Below are 19,032 nucleotides of genomic sequence, written 5' to 3'. Positions count from 1 at the left end.
TTTTTGGGATTTTAGATTTTGTGGGATTTTTGGAATTTTGAGGGATTTTTCCGGAAAATTTGTGGGATATTGAGGAGCCTTAAAAAATTTTTAGGGGGAAATTTTTCTTAAATTAGGAAAATTGTCTGGATTTTGTGGGATGTTTCTGCAATTTGGTAGGGTTTTTGAGAATATTTAGGGCATTTTGTGGATTTTTTTCACAATTTCGTGATGCTTTTCAATAATTTTGTGGGATTTTTCTGAATTTTGAAGGATTTTCAGGAGACATTAAGTATTTTGAGAGATTTCTCTAAGACTGTGTGGAAATTGGAGGAGATTTTGTGGGATGTTTCTGGAATTTGATGGGATGTTTGTGGATTTTTGTGGATTTTTGTGGAATTTTGTGGGATTTTGAGACGACTTGAAAAATTTGAGGGATTTTTCTTAGATTGTGTGGAAATTTGCAATATTTTGTGGGATGTTTCTGGAATTTCGTAGGGTTTTGAGGAGATTTAGGGAATTTTGGGATTTTTTCTGGAAATTTGTGGGATTTTGAGAGATTTTGGGAATTTCATGGGATTTTTTCTGGAATTTTATGGGATATTGAGGAGACTTGAAGAATTTTGAGGGATTTTTCTTTAATTTTTATGGAAATTTGTGGAGATTTTGTGGGATGTTTCTGGAATTTGGTAGGATATTGAGAAGATTAAGGGCATTTTGTGGGATATTTCTGAAATTTGTGGGATTTTTCTGGAATTTTGTGGGATGTTTCTGGAATTTTTTGGGTTTTTTCTGGAAGTTTGTCGGATATTTGTGGAATTTTGTGGAATTTTGAGGAGACATGAAGAATTTTGAGGGATTTTTCTTAGATTTTGTGGACATTCGTAATGATTTTGTGGGATGTTTCTGGAATTTGGTGGGGTTTGGAGACAATGTAGGGACTTTTGTGGGATGTTTCTGGAATTCTGTGGGAATTTTGTGGAATCTTTTGGGATTTTGAGACGACTTGAAAAATTTCGAGGGCTTTTTCTTAGATTGTGTGAAATTGGAGGAGATTTTGTGGGATGTTTTTGGAAATTTGGTAGGTTTTTACATGATTTACCAATTAGTGTGATTTTTCTGGAATTTTTTGGCATTTTGAGAAAATGTAAATAATTTTGTGGGATTTTTCTGGAATTTTGTAGGATTTTTTTGGAATGTTGTGGAATTTTCTGGGATTTTGTGGGATTTTGAGAAGACTTGAAGAATTTTGAAAGATTTTTTCTTAGATTTTGTGGAAATTTGTGGAGATTTTGTGGGACGTTTCTGGAATTTGGTAGGGTTTTCAGAGGATTTAGAGAATTTTTTGATATGTTTCTGGAATTTTGTGGGATTTTTGTGGAATTTTGTGGGATATTGATGACACTTGAAGGATTTGAAGGATTTTTCTCAGATTTTGTAGAAATTTGTGGAGATTTGGTGGGATGTTTCTGGATTTGGTAGGGTTTTGAAAAAAATTCAATAAATTCTGTGGGATTTTTTTTTATATTTTGAGACACATGAAAGAATTTTGTGGGATTTTGGAGCTGCGCCTACAACTCCCGTGATGCTCCGCGGCCCTTTAAACCGTATTATACCGGCGCCTACAGCTCCCATATCCCTATCTTCCCCCATGCCCCAGAGATTCCCTGTTACAGCCCCCCAAGTGCCTGTTCGGACCCCGCAGGGCCCCCAGATTCCCCCCCAAATCCCCAGGTGTTCCCCCCGACCCCGAATTGTCACACAGACTCCCTAAATGCCCCTCCAAGTGCTCACTCGGCTCCCCCAAGTGTCCTCCAGACCCCCAAGTTTCTCTAAATTCTCTCCCCAGACCCAAAACTGCCCCAAATGTTCCCCAGAAAAGTCTCCATGGACGCCCTTTTACCCTGTCTGAGAATAATTTTAAATTATGATTAACAAGGCTCTAAAATAGGAGTAAATTAGCATTTAAAGAGGGAGAAAATAGTGGTCAGTTAATTAATGAAGGCCAATTGTTGGGTACTTAGGAGCCAGAGAACAATAATGCTTTTTTGTTCCTGAATATGTATCAATTTTTTATATAAATGCAAAAACAAGGTTTTAAGAATACAGAAATAATATTATTATAAAAAGTAAAAATTTTTATTTTTATTAATTTATTAGATTTTTAATGATAAGAATAAAGTTTTGATAAATGTTTTCATGCTTTGGTATGTCAGTCCCAGAGGTGGGCGATGTCAGACTGATGAGGTCGGGTGTGAGGAGCAGGTTGGTTCATAAAAGGGGAGACCACAATGGGGCTCATTCTTCTCTGTGGACCAGACCTCCTAAGGAGACTATTCAGCATCAGGATTGTAAACAGTTAAAATCGTTGACATCCTTGATCGAGTACACAAGTTGTTTTACAGTTTGAAACAGTAGAATGTTGTCACCTAAGGGGCCTTCTTTGTTAATATACCTTCATGGTTGTGGTCATGTTTGGTAAGATTCCAATGTTTGTTGCTTACCAGCCTTCTTTGTTAAAATATTGTTATAAATGTAAATTAGAATTTTGACAACTAGGTTCTCTTTGGTTAATGTCAGTATAATTAAAAATGAATACAATTTACTAAATTGGAATATTAATGTGGTATAAAAAGAATACAGTTTAGTAAAAATAATACAGTTTAATAAAAATATATTTATATATATAATCTGCTAGTAATTAAGTATGATTAATGCATAAGCAAAAAAAAATTCCAAACAGGGTGCAGAGGCTTCCCACCCTGCCTCACATTTCAAAACAAAGCATTTAAGCAAAACTCATATACTGTAGTTTATACATATTCATTAATGTTTCTGTAAGTTCCCTCCTATTCGATTTTTATGACTTTACGTCACTTTTCTTCATGGCACAGTGCCTCACTTGTGGTTAGGGAGGTCTTCAGTCTTTCTGGTGGTCTTTTGGCGAAGGCTTCTCATTTCCTCATTGTTCCTTTTAGCTAACCTTACAGGTTTGTGTGTGCCGTTTTTCTAAGCCTTGTGGTTATGTTAGTCTACTAATTAGCCATATATGTTTACTAATCTTTAGGCACAATGCCTAAATTTGTTTCTAATTTTGTCCATCTCAGGGCCATTTGGTCTTGAGACACCATTTCTATCTTCTTAAACTACATCCTGTACCTTAATTTTGGACATTGTATCATATGCAAAAGGGGGACATCTGCTTTGTAACACTGATTATTGATTGTTTCAAGTAAGAACTTTAATAAACGGTTACAATTTAGTTAGCCACGAACCAATTCCAATTTATTACAACTGCAAATACCCCTTAGGGTCCCTTTTTATGAGTTCTCCATGCTAAAAAGCCTTGCTTTCCTCATTGCTATGGATAAACTTGTATTTTCTCAATTTCTCCTTTTGCTAACTCAATTGTTTGGCCTGCAGATCAGTGCTAAGCCCATCACACATTTCACCTCTCAGTCTTCAGAGGGAAATTTTGAGCTCCAGTGAGAATCTCCCAGTGTTGCATGTAGGGTACCCCTTGTGTGCCAGCTGCAGCTGGGGCCTCAGCCATCTCCCTCTCTCAACAGGTTCCCCTCTGCAGCTTCACATTCCAGCCAAAAAAAACCTCCCTCAGGGACACCTGCACCACCACATTTCAATCTCCATGCCCATAAGTGGTGTCCCTCGTCACAGCTGCTTTTACAGCTTACTGCCTGTGCAGATGCTGACACCACCCAAAGCAAGGCCAGTGTCCCTGAAGGGACCCGCCCTGCTCTGTGGCCTGGGAGCTGAAGGTGGGTCCCTACTGCCAGGCAGGCCCAGCACAGGCTCTTTCTGTTCCATTAAAGAATATGGAGCTCCACCCAGTGTCCGGCTGGTCCACCAGCAAAAGCCCCAAACGCACCAGACACTGGCTGAGACTCCAATGTCCAGGAGCAGGCAGGGCTGACCATGGTGGTGGGCAGGCAGGAGCCAGGCAGGGGCTGCTTGACCAGGCAGTGGGGCAATGAGGGGATGGGGGAGTCTGTGTTGAGCGTCCCTTGGGATGAGGGGCACAATTCTTCAGTGGGCATCACCTGGATTGGGACCTCCCGTGCACATGCCAAGGAAAAAGAGCGCAACCGTTTAAAGAGCATCTCCTGGGGACACAGCGTTGCTGACCAGCATGTCAGCAGGCAAAAACCAATGGTTTTGTTTGCAATGACCTTTGATCAACTCAAAGATTTACATTAATGCCAGACCAGTAGGACAGATGGGAGTACTTCCCTCTGGGAAGGGGCTCCTGTCACTTCACAGTCTCCATCCCCCGCAAAATGATACGCAGAACTTCCGGCCAGCCCCACTCCCCCCGTGGCTTTGTCCTGTTTGTGAGGGTGGAGGATGAACTAGAGCCCTGTTACCTCTTCAAAAGCCAGAAGAAACCAAGAAAAGAGAATTCAAAGGCTTAAGTTTAAAGAGTGATGTTTACAGGTTGATATTACTTTTTTCAATGGTCAAAACTACTGTGTCAGTTCTCGGAAATGACCAGTTAGAGGCCAGGAGAAATAACTCCATCAGCCTCCAGCAACCTTAACTTCTTTAGCTGTTTATCTGTATTTACTTAATTGGCAATCTAATCACCTCACCGCACAGGGACACCCCAGTGCTCCCCTTCTCTGTGACACCACAGCCGTGGACTGACAGCCCCTGTGTTCTCTCTCTGTGACACCACCAGCAGTTGAAAGCCTTGTTATTATGGGGTGTTAAATTGTTTCTGAAAATGTTTCTTAAAATCATGAAGAAGTAGGCCGCAAGAATGTCTGGAATAGGGGTGGTTAGCAAGCTGAAATATTTTATGGTAACAGGAACTGGTACTTGGGGATCAAGATACCCACCAGAGATATGTTTCTTACATGTTCATACAACGGTATGAGCTAACTTCTCATGATAGCAATATTGATAAGCTATTCAAGCAATATTAATGAGCAATATTGATAAGGTTGTTATAGTGTTACTGCTTGTCGGGGTTTTAAACCAGTAACTAAAAAAGATTACTTATTTTCTTGCTGTGAGATATGGATTAGAACAAGAGCTAAACAGGATAAATATAAAACTTAAAAGGAATAAAGATAGTTTATTAACAAACTACAAGGAATAAGGAACACAGACATAAACTTCAGAAAAAAAACCTTTTTTTTCTCTTGCTACCCACCATTCTCTTGTTCACATGACAACTGGAGACAAAAACTCTTGGGACTTTGGTGGTTTTAAAACTAGTTCTCAATTCCTGCTACAGTATTTTCATAGGTCTTTGTAGAGAACAGGAAGTTTTCCTATCTTGCTAATCTATGGGGTTTTCCACAAGAATGCTATTTCTGTTTAGCTTTCTTTTTTTCTGATTGCCAGCTGCTCGACCTCTTATCATCAGAATTTCCACTCCTCCTATTTCACTCACTCTGAGGTTGGTTGTATGGGCCATGAGTTTATGGTATGGCATTTTTAGGAGGAGTTATTCAAAGGGCAACAAGTGCTTCTTCATATGTCTCTGTGAGCTTCACTAGAAAACTTGGTTTTTCTCATTGCCCCCCTAGGCTTCAAATCTTCCAGCCTTCACTGTATCACAATTACTCACTTTTTACTCAAAAATCTACACTTTGAACACTCCATTCTCCTTACATACCTCTATTCATGAATTAAAGGAGTTCTTTTCTGGACTTCATTGTCCATCTCCATAGCGTTAACAGAAAGATATTTCAGTTATAAAGCATCTCTGCCTTATTCTCTACCTTTTCTGAAGCTTCTTTTTTTTCCTGTCACTAGTAATTTATAAAGTTTTTTTTCATGTTGATTTTCTCTTTTCTCTCTCTCTGAGATAAAAAGGATTAATCTGCAAGTATCATCGGGTAATGAAAGGATTAAAATCTTGCCCAGGCTTTGTGTAGATGGTTCTGTGAATCTCTTGCAGGAGAGAGCTGCTGGAGCTTGTCTGCGATAGAAAATTCTTCATGGGGCCTGCTCTGGAGAGTGTGGTCGCTTGTTCTCAGCCTGCCGCAGGTCCAGAGTTTTTTCTTTTCTTTACTCGGCAGTCTCTTGGTGTATTCAGTCACAGCAAAAACTTGCAGCCGAGCCAGGGGACGGAGGGGCCGCCTGGCCGGCCAGAGCCCGGGGCAAGCCCCGCAGGCCCCATCTCCGGCCGGGGGTAAGCCGCGGCTGGCCCAGCCCAGCCCCGCTCGGCCGCCATGGCCTGGGCAGGGGGAACGGGAGGCCTGGGAAGCTCTGTTACATTTCACAGCCAGGAAACAAGAGAGACAAGAGGAGCTCTGGCTGTACATCTTAAGGGTAGGGTTTCACAAGAGTTGATCCCACTTTTCATTGGTCAAAAAAAACTGCTGTCAATTTCCAATGTAATGACCGTTAATTGGTCAGGAGAAAAGGCTCCCATCAGTCCCAGCAACTTCAACTTCCTTAGCTCCTAAAAACCACTTAAAGGGTTAAAGTCACCCATGACAACAGTTCTCAGCAAAAATCCCCACAAAATACCAGAAAATTCCAGAACAGTACAAAAAACCACCCCTACCAAACTCCAGAAACATCAGAAATTGCCCCACAAAATTCCAAAGAAGCTAAGAAAAATCCCTCATAACTTTTCAAAGTCTCCTCAAATCCCAAGATAATTCCAGAAAAATCCACCAAAAATTGCAGAAATCTTCACAAAAGCCCAACAAATTCAGAAACATCCCAGATAAAATTCTAAACAAATTCCCAAAAAAAATCTAATTAAATTCTCAAAAATTCTCATGTCTCATCAAAATCCCTCAATATCCCACAAAACTCACATATTCTCCTCAAATTCAACAAAATTCAAGGAAAAAATCTACGAAATTGTAGAAAAATCCCATACAATTCCATTAAATATATTTCTGAAAATCCCACCCAAATTCCTAGTTAACACCCCACAAAATCCCCACAAATTTTCCACAATTACAAAGAAAATACCTCAAAATTCTTTCAAGTTACACAATATCCCTCTACATTCCACAAAAAAATCCACACATTTCGTAAATGTTCTGAAAACCCCAGCAAATCCACAAACAATCCCTCCAAATTGCCGCAACAAAATTCCACAAAATCTCAGAAAAATCCCTCACTATTCTTCCGGATCCTCAAAATTCCCTCAAGATTGATGAAATAAAATCCATAAAATTCCCTTACAAAAAACCCTACCAAATTCACAGAAACATCCCACCAATCTCCACAAAAATTCTCCAAAGAAAGCTAAGAAAAATCACCATAATTCTTCAAGTCTCCACAAATCTCACCAAAATTCATAGAAAAATCCCACGATAATGGCAGAAAGAAATCTTCTCAAAACCCCACCAAATTTTAGAAACATGCCACCAAAGTTCCCCACAAGATTTCCACAAAATCCCCACACTATTTCCACAAAATCTAAGAAAATTCCTCTAAATTATTCATGTCTCCTCATAATCCCTCCAAAATTCCACAAAACCCCCACAAAATCTCCTCCAATATCCTGCATAAAAAAATTTCAAGAAAAATTACCAAAATTCAAGGAAAAATCCCACACAATTCAATTAAATGTTCTGAAAAGCCCAACAAATTCCAAATAAATCCACACAAAAAATCCCCATGGCCAGGGGGGAGGTGGCAGAGTCACTGTCCCTCTCCAGTGGTCTGAGTGGGAGTGACATCAATCTCTGTGCTTAATAACTGATTTTGCTTTAAAACAATTGCTTCAAAATTGCTTCCTGTTTCACCCTGAGTGTCTGTGCTCTTTTTGTATTAGTTGATATTTGTTGAAGAGAGAAGAAGTCACCCATAGAAATGATTTTCTAGGAGGTGGGCTGCTAAGAGCTTCCTTTGTGCTTAGGAAAACCAATGGCTGGCTGGCTCTGAGAATTGACACCCTTTTAAACCATTTAGAATGCTGGATCCTCCTGTGTGAAATCCCCATTTTAAAGACAGGCACGCCCAGGAAAGCTCTCTGTTGTTTCCAGCTGTGAAGAGTTAACTGGGTGCTGGTCAGGCCGGCCCTGCTCCAGCCTGGCCTGCACCGAGCCGGGCTCCGCCAGGCCCCGGGGGCGGCTCTGGGCTGGGCCAGGCCCCTTCAGCACGGGCCGCGCGCGCGGCCCCAGCGGCTGCCGGGCACAGGGAGGGGAAGCCATCGGCCCGCAGCTGCAATTGAAAGGGAGCAGGGGCCTGGGACCAGCCATGTGGGCAGAACAGCCACGACTGTTCTGGCCGGGCCCCCTGAGATCTTGGCACAGCCCCAGCACTGCCTGAAATCCATCACCGTGACTGCTTCGGCCACTGCCCGGCAGAAAACCATCCATGAGCATCTGCAGGTCTGGGTGAGATATGAACTCTTTCTGTGCACAGATGAGACCTGCAGACCTCGATCCTCCCCTTGGGTGAGAGGAAAGGACAGAGTGGGAGACTAATGCCAGAGGTATGGTAGGCTACACTTGTCTTCAAATGTCATTGAATTAGAGAAAAACTCTCTCCAGGGCAAATTATGCAACACTTTGCCTCACAATCCATCACTCTTAATTACAGTGAGAGGTAGGTCTTAATTACAATCCAATTAGAGCAAATCAACATGGTGTGAATGGCAAGAAGAATTTGCTTGTCAACAGATGAATATGTCCCACTCAAGAATGAACAAAATCTGCCTTTACTTGGAAGAAAGTAGACATGGAGCAATGCAGTATTTAGGTTTTATCCAGTGATAAATGTGGAAAGAAGCTGTAACAACTCACCTGTTTTACAGAACACAAGTACTGATACACCAATAGTGCACCCACATTGAAGGGATCTTGAGGACATTCCTTTATTTCTTAACGAGGAATGGACAGCAAAATGCTGGCATTTATCTGAACTGGAAGCCATGTTCCTCTCCTGTTTCTCCTTGAGCACACTGTTCTCTGCAGACTTCACTGTGCAGCCCATCAATCCTCTCTTGGCCAACAGCTAAATGGCATCACTACCAAAACACAGGTGCCAGCATCATCACCCCAGCATTATTCCAGCACTGCTTTGATGGTGCACAGGAGCACAGAATGGCTTGGCTTGGAAGGGACATTTAAAGGCCATCTAGTGCAGTGAGCAGGGACACCTTTAGATCAGGTTGCTCAGAGCAGGAGCTTGAATGTCAGCAGGGATGGATGCCCACCTCTCTGGGCAACCTGTGGCAGGGTTTCAAAACCCACAGTGTAAAAAAGGTCTTTCTTATGTCTAGTCTGAATCTACCATCTTTTAGATTGAAAACATTCCCCCTCAGTCTTGTCACAACAGGCCCTACTAAAAATTCTGTCCCATCTTTTTTATGAGCCCCCTTAAAGTACTGAAAGGGAGCAATCAGGTCTCCATGGAGCCTTCTCCCTTCCAGGCTGAACACCCCCAGCTATCCCAGCCTGTCTCCAAAGCAGAGGGGCTCCAGCCCTCAGAGCATTTTGTCCCTCCTCTGGACCAGCTCCAACAGGACCATGTCCTTCCTGGGCTGGGCACCCAGAGGTGGATGCAGTACTCCAGGTGGGCTCGCACCAGAGCAGAGGGGTGGTGGAATCACCTCCTTCAAGCTGCTGGGCAGCCTCCTTTGGAGGCACATGGCTGGCTCATGTCCAGCCTCTCACCTTGCAGCAGCCACAAGTCCTTCTCAGCAGGGCTGCTCTCCATCCCTTCATCCCCCAGCCTGTGAGATCAGCTGGGCTGGGACCCTGTCATAGCCCTTGGACAGAGCTGCTGGGCAGGATGAGCTCCCTAGTGAAGAAGGCAGATCCCACTCCCCACACAATTCCACCCTGGCCATGAGGTCACAGCAGCCTGTGGGGTGACAGCAGGCTGAGGTGACAGCAGGCTCTGAGGTCACAGAGGTGCCAGAGCCCCGTGGTTGCACAGCACCACAAGGAGCGAGCAGTCAGTCCTTGACCACGACTGTTGTGGCAGCAGCGGCGGCGGCAGCAGCGGTGCTGACATTGGGACAGCGGTGTCAGGACAGTGGTGGCAGCAAGAGCTGCAGGACTGGCAGTGGGCAAGGCACCATGGCCTTTGCTCTGCGCCTCCTCCTCCTGCTCCTCCTGGCAGTGGCCCTGCCTGACAGGGCTGCCCAGGCTGCTCCGTGGCGAGCACGGCGAGCAGGTGAGCCGGCGGCCTTGGTCCCCTTTCCTTGGGCAGTGCTCCCTTCTCCCTGGGAAGTGTTGGGGATGGTTTTCCCCAGGGCTTTAGGGAGGGTTTCCTCTGTGGGAGGGAGAGAATCCTCAAGGGCTCTGGGCTGGTCCTGCTGCCCCTCCAGAGATGTTGCACAGGGCCTGCAAAGATGTTGGAGAGTGACCAGAGCCAGCCCAGAGCTTTCCTCAGGCCCCTCTGCAGCTTTGGCCATGTCCATTGACATCTGGCTCCCACAGCCTTACCTGACCCCCTTGCAGTGCCCAGTTCCCTAAGGCAGAAGGGGATCCCAGCACACCATGGAATGGTTCTGATCTGTGCTCCCTTCTAGATTGGGATCGTGACATGGAGCATCTGAAAGCCCTGGCACATAATGGTTTGAGATCCATGGAGAATGTTGGAGGCAAGTTTTCAATGTCCCTTTCTGCACAGAACAATCAGTGTCAAGGTGGCAAGAGCTCACTCACGTGCCATTTCCCTTGAGAGTCTGAAGGTTGATGGATTCTGGAAACCTTGCCCTGCTCCCTTCTGGAGCCCTGAGTGATCCCACAGCATTGCTGTCAGGGGGAGGAAGGAGCATTTAGCTGTCAATCCTCTTCCCATGTTTAATGCCAGTGTCTCCTTCCGTGTGCTCTGTGCAGCCACAGAGAAGAACAGAGAGGGAAGGGGCCGGGCCCAGGGCTGTGCCCCGGGGCTGTGTCTTGTGTGGCTCCTTTGCCAGCCCCAGGGAGCCTGAGCTGCCACTGCCAAGCCCTGGCCCTGCCTGGGGCTCTGTTCAGAGCTGCTGGCAGCTCCAGGGAGTTTTTTCTCTCCTGTCTGCCATGCAAGGGGCTCCTTCCATCCCGTTGTGGGGCCACTGCAGGCACGTGGTCCCCCTGCTCCTGCTCCTGAGTGGAAGGTGGAGAGGAGGGAGTGCCTTGGAGGGCACCAGTCACCCAGGTGCACTCACTGCCACTCTGGCCTGAAGGAGAAATGGAACTACTTTCCATTAAGGTCCTCCTAGATGGAAGAACCAAGACACAGAAGACAAGAAATCCCTGGAGGCATCCCAACTTCTGGACAAGATGCTGAGTGATCTGGAGAGACGCCGTGGTGGGTCCATGTCCCTCAGCCTTCTCCTGAGACTCAGCAGCCAGGGGCTTTCTCTGCACATCTGGACACGCCATGCCCAGCACAGCAGGAAGGGATCCATGGCAGCCTTGCTGGCCTGCTGCTGCTTTCATGCCCTGCAAGGCTGTTTCCCAGCCTGGCCTGGCTGCAGCTTCTCCCCAGCCTCTGCAGGAAGGCATTTGGCATCAGCTGACAGGGAGCCCAAACTGCAGCAAGGGTCATAAACAACCTGAGATCCCCTGCAATTTCCCGGTCTTGGGCTAGATCAGGTGTAGGGGCTGTTTGGAGGAGGGAGGGCCCTGGCCCAGCCTCAGTAACCTGGGTGTTTTCCTTGTCCTTATCCATGATTTGACAAGTATTGCCTCCTGAAGATACCACCTCACCTAATGGCGAACAGTTCTATCTTATCCAGCTGTCCCTTTTCCTTTCTCAAGTGCTGGAGCAAATGTCTGTGCAGACGATGGCATATGCTAGAGGAAGCAATGTCTCTGTGCCAGCTCCTGATGCAGGAAAGGAGGAGATGCCAGGCCCAGGCACAGGAGGTAATTGCTGTGCTGGGCTCAGCCCTCGGTGGGGCTGTGTGCCAGCAGCTCTTCCCACAGGGCCTCTCCTTGCATGGCTGAGCAGCAGCCAAAGCTGGAGGTGCTGCAGCTTCCAGGCCTCTGGAGCTCATTCCCAGCCCCTGGGAAATGGGACTCGTGCACCAACATCCATCCCACTGCAGCTGCTCCCAGAGCTGGCCCTAAGCATCCAGAGGCTCAAGACACAGGAGCAGCCCCGAGTGGGAGCCCTGCTGTGAGCCCAGGGCCACAGCCAGCCCTGGCTCCCAACTGGGCAGGGGCTGCACTGGCCCCTGACAGGGCCTGGCTCTGTCCCCTTGGGCTGGGGGAGCTGTCACGGAGCAGGGAGGGTCAGGGGTGGCAGTGGCTGCTCAGGGATGGGTTTGGCCCGTGTCCCTGGAAGGAGCCACTGCCCAAGCAGCTGTGCTGTCCCCAGGCTCTGCTCCCGGCCTTCTGGGCTTTGTTGGGTGGCACAGCCTGTGCCAAGGGACAGCAAGGTGCCTGCAGGCCCCAGCTCTGGGGGAAACAGAGAACGTCCTGGCTGTATCCAGTGTGTGCCAGCTCAGCAGTGGAGCACAGCACAGGCTCACGCTGCCCATTGCTCCCACAGAAGCGCTTGGCAAGTCAAATATAAATGCTGAGAATCTACCGAGCACCCCAAGAGTGTTCTGCCCGCAGGATGTGCGCAAGTCCTGCATGATAGGCACGGTAGTGATACTGTTCACAGTGCCCCTTTCCATGGTCCTCTGCTATGTTGGATTCCGGTGGTGGAAGGACAAGAAACGGTAAGTTGTTGTTCATCCCCACCCTCCAGCTTCTTGAAAGGCTGCTCATAGTCAGGAAACATTCCCAATGAGGCTGCTGTGGACTTGTGGATAGTCCTTGGTTGCCCAAATAACTCTCCCAAGAGTTCTGCTGCTGCCCAGGCCTTTCATTGGCCTCTCAATTGCTGGGCCTTGTCCTGGGGAGCCCGCTGGGGCTGCAGCCAGTGCTGGCTGCCACTGAGGCTGCCTGGCCAAGAGCAGCCCCAGGAGCAGCGGGCAGAGGCAAAGCAAGGTGGGCAGGAGAAAGAGCGGGGACGAGATTGTCCTTGAAAGGCAGAGGTGCTCTGGGGCCCGCTCCTGGCCAGGGACCCTGCCCAGAGCCATCCCCTGCTCTCCAGGGCCTTGAGGGGCAGCTGTCCAGCTGGGCCAAGCTGTGCCAGCAGCTCCAGCCGTGCTGGGGAGCCTTGGCAGCTCTGGGCCCTGCTGTGCAGGAGGGTCCCTGTGTGCCAGCGGCAGCTGGGGGCCTCAGCCACCTCCTCTCTCCACAGTCGCCCTGCTGCAGCTCCAGCTTCCCGGCCAAGAAGGCACAACTCTCCCTTGCCCCCAGGGAGCCCAAAGACTGTCCGGTTTGACAGCTCTCAGACATGGCCTCAGAAGGAGGAATCGTTCCGGAAAGCAGAACAGCATCACTCCGTGCCTCCTCCACGGCCCCCCAGCCCGGCTGTGAAGCAGAAGCCCCCTGAGATCCCCCCACCTCCTCCCCTCCCGAGCCGGCCACCCTGGTCCAGCTAGGACTGAAAGTGGGCCAGTCACGGCAGGCCTTGGGCCACCAACAGCTTGGGGCATCTGCTCTTGGCTACAAATAACACATTACCTGTGGGTAACAGCCAGAGGCAGTTTTCCTACTCTTTTACCTTCAGCAGGGGAGGGCTGAAGATTTTTCCCATGCCCCGTCTCATCCTTCACTCTTTTGATTCTCATATAGCTAGGTGCTTGCTGAATCTTTTCAAATAACTTTATTAAGACTTCATATTTTACCCCACCTACCAAGGGAAAAAAAGAAAAATTAAAAAAATTCTTCAGTTTAGACTTCATTTTTACTGTGCTTGGGCCTCTCAAATTTTGAACAATTGATTTTCCATGGTACTTCTTCCCTTTCCTTCCTATCTACCAAAAGTTCATCTGGACATGAAAATCAACAGAATTACTGAGATTCACCTCAAAACCCAGAGGAGAATCTGTCACAAAATATTCTCTCTGTGTACTGCACAACAAGAAATATTCAGAGGAAAATACTGTGGGAGCTGAGGCTCGTGGAACTCCCAGAATCCTGAGCCTGCAGAGGAGGCAAACAGCCCTGGCAGTGGCTGAGGGGAATTCTCCTCACAGACTCCTGGGAAAGTGTGTCACTTCAGGAGGGGAAAGCTTTTAAACTTTGCCTTACCTTCCTCCTGTGCTAAAATGTAAGGCTCCTCCTGAGAAAATACTGAGCTACAAACAATTCTCTATTCCTCAACAAAGATACTCAGGTGCTCGACTTAAAGAGTAAAACTAAATGTGGTTCGAAATTTCCCATCAAAGCCCATTTGCAGAGAAACCCCATCATATGTGAGCAAATATTTATTAGCACCGGTTCACTCTAAAGATTGCTCCTTTTTTGTCCCAGAGAAAATATTAGAACCATTTGATCTTGACAGGACTCCTTGGATGGCCCCCAGACCTGGCTCCTCACCACGCCTTGCCTGGGCTGTTCATGCAGCACCTCCTGACTTTGCCACCCTGTTCTGACCTTGGGCATGGCTGGTGCCACGGTCCCCCCTGGTGCCACGGTCCCCTCTGGTGCCATGGTCCCCTCTGGTGCCATGGTCCTCTCCTGGCTCGTGGCGTGTCCCTGTTGCTGGAGGAGCCCTGCTCGTGCTGCTGCCTGTGTTCAGCAAGGCTGGTACTACTCCCCAGCCAAAGAGAGACTCAAGTCACTGCTTTTGGCAGCTCATTGGAATGAGTTCAACACTTCCTCATCTCTATCATAGATAAAAACCCACATACTCCTAAAACCCACATACCAGCAGTATAAAGTAACCTCTTCTACATAGGTGAGGAGGCCTGAGCAAACAGAAGGTCGGCTTTCAAGCACATTGCGTTTTTAATTTAGTGGAAGCACTCGGTCGTTCACAAGCCTTATTTGCCAAACTGGACTGTGTGATGCTATTCTTTTGCTCATGTTAAAGAGGAGCCAGGGAGAAATTAGCTAAGAAATCAGAAACATTTGAGGCTCAGGCCTGGCGCACAAATAGAGCAGGGTGGCACCTGCCCGCTCTGCCCGCATCCCTTTTTCTGCCAGACAAAGGCAGACGCAGCTCTGCTGGGGGCACCATGGAAAGGGTTCTGATCTGTGCTCCCTTCTAGATTGAGATCAGAACATGGATTATCTGGAAGCCCTGGCACATGGCAGTTTGAGATCCATGGAGAATGCTGGAGGCAAGTTCTCAGTGTCCCTTTCCACACAGAACAATCAGTGTCAATGTGGCAAGAGCTCACTCACATCCATTGCCTCCTGAAGATGCCACCTCCTGTAATGGTTAACAGTTCTTATTGTTGTGGTGTTTTTTTTTGAATGGTTTCTCCCATTATTCCCCTAAGTCATTGGTTTGCGCCTAGTTTGTATCCTCCTACCCACCTATCAAATCCTGCCTCAAGCCTAGCCCTTGTTTGCTCATATTCCCTGCCTGTCATTACACCCAGTTGTCAGTCTTCCCTCAGGCCAGCCTCCTACCTGAACAGCCCCTTTGGAAATCCCCTGATCTCCAATTCCCCATTGGCCCATGTGACCCACTCTGCTCCCCTTGTTTCCCCTCTTGTATTGTTGAATGGAACCTTCCACTCCTCCCATAGCTTCTTCCTATTGGTTAAAGTTTTGTACCCTCCCTCTGGCCTCCCCCATATAACCTCCCCCACAAAGTTGTGTTCTCAGTCTTCAGTCCCTGGACCCTCCAGTGGAGTAAAAGCCTTTGGAACCCGTACTGGAGGTCTCCTCCTCATCCTTGTCTCCACCATGTGCCTACCAATATCCTTGTGCCATGGAGCATTTGCTCTAAGCCGCACCTTGGGTCACCCCACTCCCGAGTGTCACAATCCCCTAACACAAGTGGGAGTCGTGAGAGGTTCGTTTGATCTCAGATTGCAAAAAGGACGCCAAGGGATTTCAGTTTAAATCACAACAGCAATAATGCATCTTTATTTTAGTGCCAGCAACATGGGTTATGTGATAGATGAGAGGGGGAGAGAGAGAGAGAGAGAGGGGGAGAGAGGAATAAAGAGGCAATGTAAAGAGAGAAAAGAGGTGGTTATAGTTACCAACAGACGAGATGGGGTTGCTGGTGTCTTCCTCCGTGGGGAGATCTCTCTCAAAGAAAGTAACTTGGAAAAGTAATTTTTACAGTCTGTTTCAAAGCAAGGGGCAGCTGGCCAAGAGGTGGGGAAATTCCCAGCCTATTGTGATGAGACCCCTTGCTCTGGGAAGCAGGTGTAAGGTACAGAACAGGCCGCTCCTTACAAGTCCCTGCTCAGCAGCAGGAATGAAGGCAGTGTACCTTGACAGCACAACAAGCACACCTGCAAACAATCACCTGGCAAGCTTCCACTTCAGCCAGGCCAGAACCCCTGCACAAAGTCCCTTGGGGTCTTCAGGGTCTCGGTCTCTGTTTTTGCAATGTTTGTGAGGCAGATGAAGGAAACTTCAGACTGTCTCTTATACCCTAGTAACCCCAAATGACTCAAATGACCCCAAATTACCACAAATAACCCCAAATTACTCTAAAGGACCACTCTGATCCCACACCTGACCCCAAATGATCCTTCTGGCCCCACACCTGACCCCACAGGGCACAGACATTTACCCACTGCTGAGCTCGGTCCTATACAACCCCAAATCCTTCAAAAATCCCCAAAATTTGACCCTGGGAACTTCCTGGATGAGCAGGTCCGGTTCCAGCACAAGGAGGCCTTTGTGCCCTTCTTGGCTGGTGGGCACCCCAAAACCATGAAAAATCCCATAAATCCTTGGGGTGGGGCCCTAAATCCTTCTGGAATCCCAAAAATCCCCAAATTCCTTTGGGGTGGGGCCCTAAATTCTTTTGGAATCCCAAAATTCCTTGGGGTGGGGACCCCAGACCCATTTGGGACCCTCACCCCTGAAACCCCCAGACCATTTTTGGACCCAAATCCCAAAGCTCCCAGGCCCTTTTGGGACCCCCCAGACCCTTTTTGGGGTAGCCCAGACCCTTTTGGGACCCCAGACCCTTTTGGGACCCCGTAGCCCCCAAAGTCCCCAGACCCTTTGGAATCCCCTAGGCCCTTTTGGAATCCCCAATCCCTGAAACCCCCAGCCCCTTTTGGGACTCCCAGCCCCTTTTGGGACCCGCAGTCCCTCTAGAGACCCCCAGACCCTTTTGGGACTCCCGACCCTTTGGGGTGGGGCGGTGCTGACGCCCCCTCCCCACAGGGCAGCGGCTGTGCCTGGGGGAGGCGCTGGTGCGGGCAGAGCTGTTCCTGTTCCTGACCTCGCTGCTGCAGCGCCTGCGGCCGTGACCCCCGGCACCCCCCGAGGAGCTGCCCACGGCCCCCCTGGAGAGTGGATTGTGCCCCGCTTCCAGATCCACCTGCTGCCCCGATAAGACTGCCCCCAAATTCCAGACCGCTCTCCAAATTCAGGAACTACCCTGGGATCTGGACCCTTCCCCATGGCTGGAAAATCGCCCCCCAGATCCTCCCCAAATTCTACTCCCAACATCCCCACCACTTCCAGCTCAGGATGGGGCTCTGATGAGACCCCTCCTCAAATCCCACCCCCAAGATGCCTCCCCATTGCTGGAAAATCCCCCTAAATCCACCCCAAACCCTGCCCCAAAATGGGGAATCCTCCCTGAGACCCCTCCTCAAATTCAGGCCTCCCCAAAGTGCCCCTCCTCACTGGGATCAGGACCCCTCCCCATCAATGGAAATTCCCCCAAAACCCAAAAAATTCTCCCCAAATCCCCTTTACCAAAATCAGAACATCTCCCAGGACCCCTGAATTTCCCCCCAAAACCACCAAATTCCTCCCCCAAAATCCCAAAATTCCTCACAAATCCCCCCAAAAACCGAAAAACCCCCATACACCCTCAAAAGTCCCAGATCCTCCCAAGACTAAAGAATCTCCCCCAAAACTCAAAATTTCCCCCCCAAAATCCCAAATTTTCCCCCCAAAACCCAATTTTTTCCCCAAAACCTCAAATCCTCCCCCTAAAAAACCAAAAGTTCTCCCCAAAACCCCAAATTTTCCCCCCAAACCCCCAAATTCCCCTCAATTTCCCAAATTCCACCCCAAAACTCAGGAGATCCTCCACAAAAAACCAGTGACCCCTCCCAAGAAGCCCCCCAAAATTGCAACTCCTTCCCCCAAAAATCACCAAAAAGCTGAGAACGTAAATTTTTTATTTCACATTTTTCACACTTTGGGTAGGGGGGAAACCCCAGAATTCCTGGGATTTTTCCCGTTTTTTTGGGGAGGGGAGTGCCCCCAACTTTTCCAGCACTCTGGGTGACACCTCTCCAAAATTCCTGCCCCTCAGTCCCCCCAAATTAAGTGCACATAAATAAAAAGAGGGAAAAAAAAAGGGGGGGAAAAAAGGTAAAAAGAAAAAAAAAAAGAAAAAAAAGACCACCCCCACCCCAATTTGGGGAAAGGGAGACAGAGGAAAAATTGAGGGAGGGGGTGATTCCCCCCGAAGAAATTGAGGGACCCCTCAAAAAAATTGTGGGAACCCCCTCCAAAAAAAGCCCACTTTGAAGAATGCCAAAGCCACCAAAAAATAGTAAAAAAAACCCCAAAAACTAAAAAGGATAAAATTTGGGGGAGAACCCCCCAAAAATGTGTCAAAAATGGGGGAACTCCTCCTTGAATCCAAAGAATTTTTGAAATTTTTTTTTTCCCAAAAGCAGCGGGAGTGGCAGGGGAGGAGAGACCCCCTCCAAGTTCCTGGGGCTGTCCCTGAGATCCAGCCGAGGCACCTGGTCCTGGAGGGGGACAAAAAGGGCATTTTAAGGAAATTAAAGCAATTTTGGGGGACTTGGGTGAATTTTAGGGGGCTCTGGGGGCAGGTCTCAATTTTGTGGGGTCTTGCGTTCCGGGCTCGCAACATCATGTCCACGGAGGCCACATGAACCAGGAACCAGTAGGGGACACCAACGAGATGGGATTCTGCTCAGGAAAACATTTATTCAGCTCAGGAACAAACTCAGATCCAGAGACAGCCCCAAACAGAGGCAGGGAGATGAGGTTTGAGAACCAGGGTGGAGTTCAAGGTCAGGGACCACTGGGAACACAGCAAGGGAAAAACCCCAGGGGCCCAAACCCAATCAGAAATCCCTGGGCTGCCACCTCACAAGGGGCCCAGGGTGGAGTTCGTTCCTGGGCTTGCAGGGCCCAACCTTCA

The 19,032-nt window shown here is 48.1% G+C and overlaps 1 protein-coding gene across 1 annotated transcript in view; it reads left to right on the top strand.

The window, feature by feature from the left end:
* LOC102109809 (uncharacterized) overlaps positions 1-19,032 on the top strand; it is a 174,282-nt gene that overhangs the window by 14,604 nt on the left and 140,646 nt on the right. The window contains 1 exon segment of the mRNA XM_088063823.1: positions 7,599-7,605. Within this exon segment, the coding sequence (XP_087919949.1) occupies positions 7,599-7,605 (7 nt within the window).

This window comes from Pseudopodoces humilis, chromosome 18, assembly GCF_049639895.1.
Source record: "Pseudopodoces humilis isolate 2021_Gansu_Grassland_sample_001 chromosome 18, ASM4963989v1, whole genome shotgun sequence".
Taxonomy (NCBI): Eukaryota; Metazoa; Chordata; class Aves; order Passeriformes; family Paridae; genus Pseudopodoces; species Pseudopodoces humilis.
Note: the sequence above shows the minus strand (reverse complement) of the source record. Positions and strands in the feature narration are given on the sequence as shown.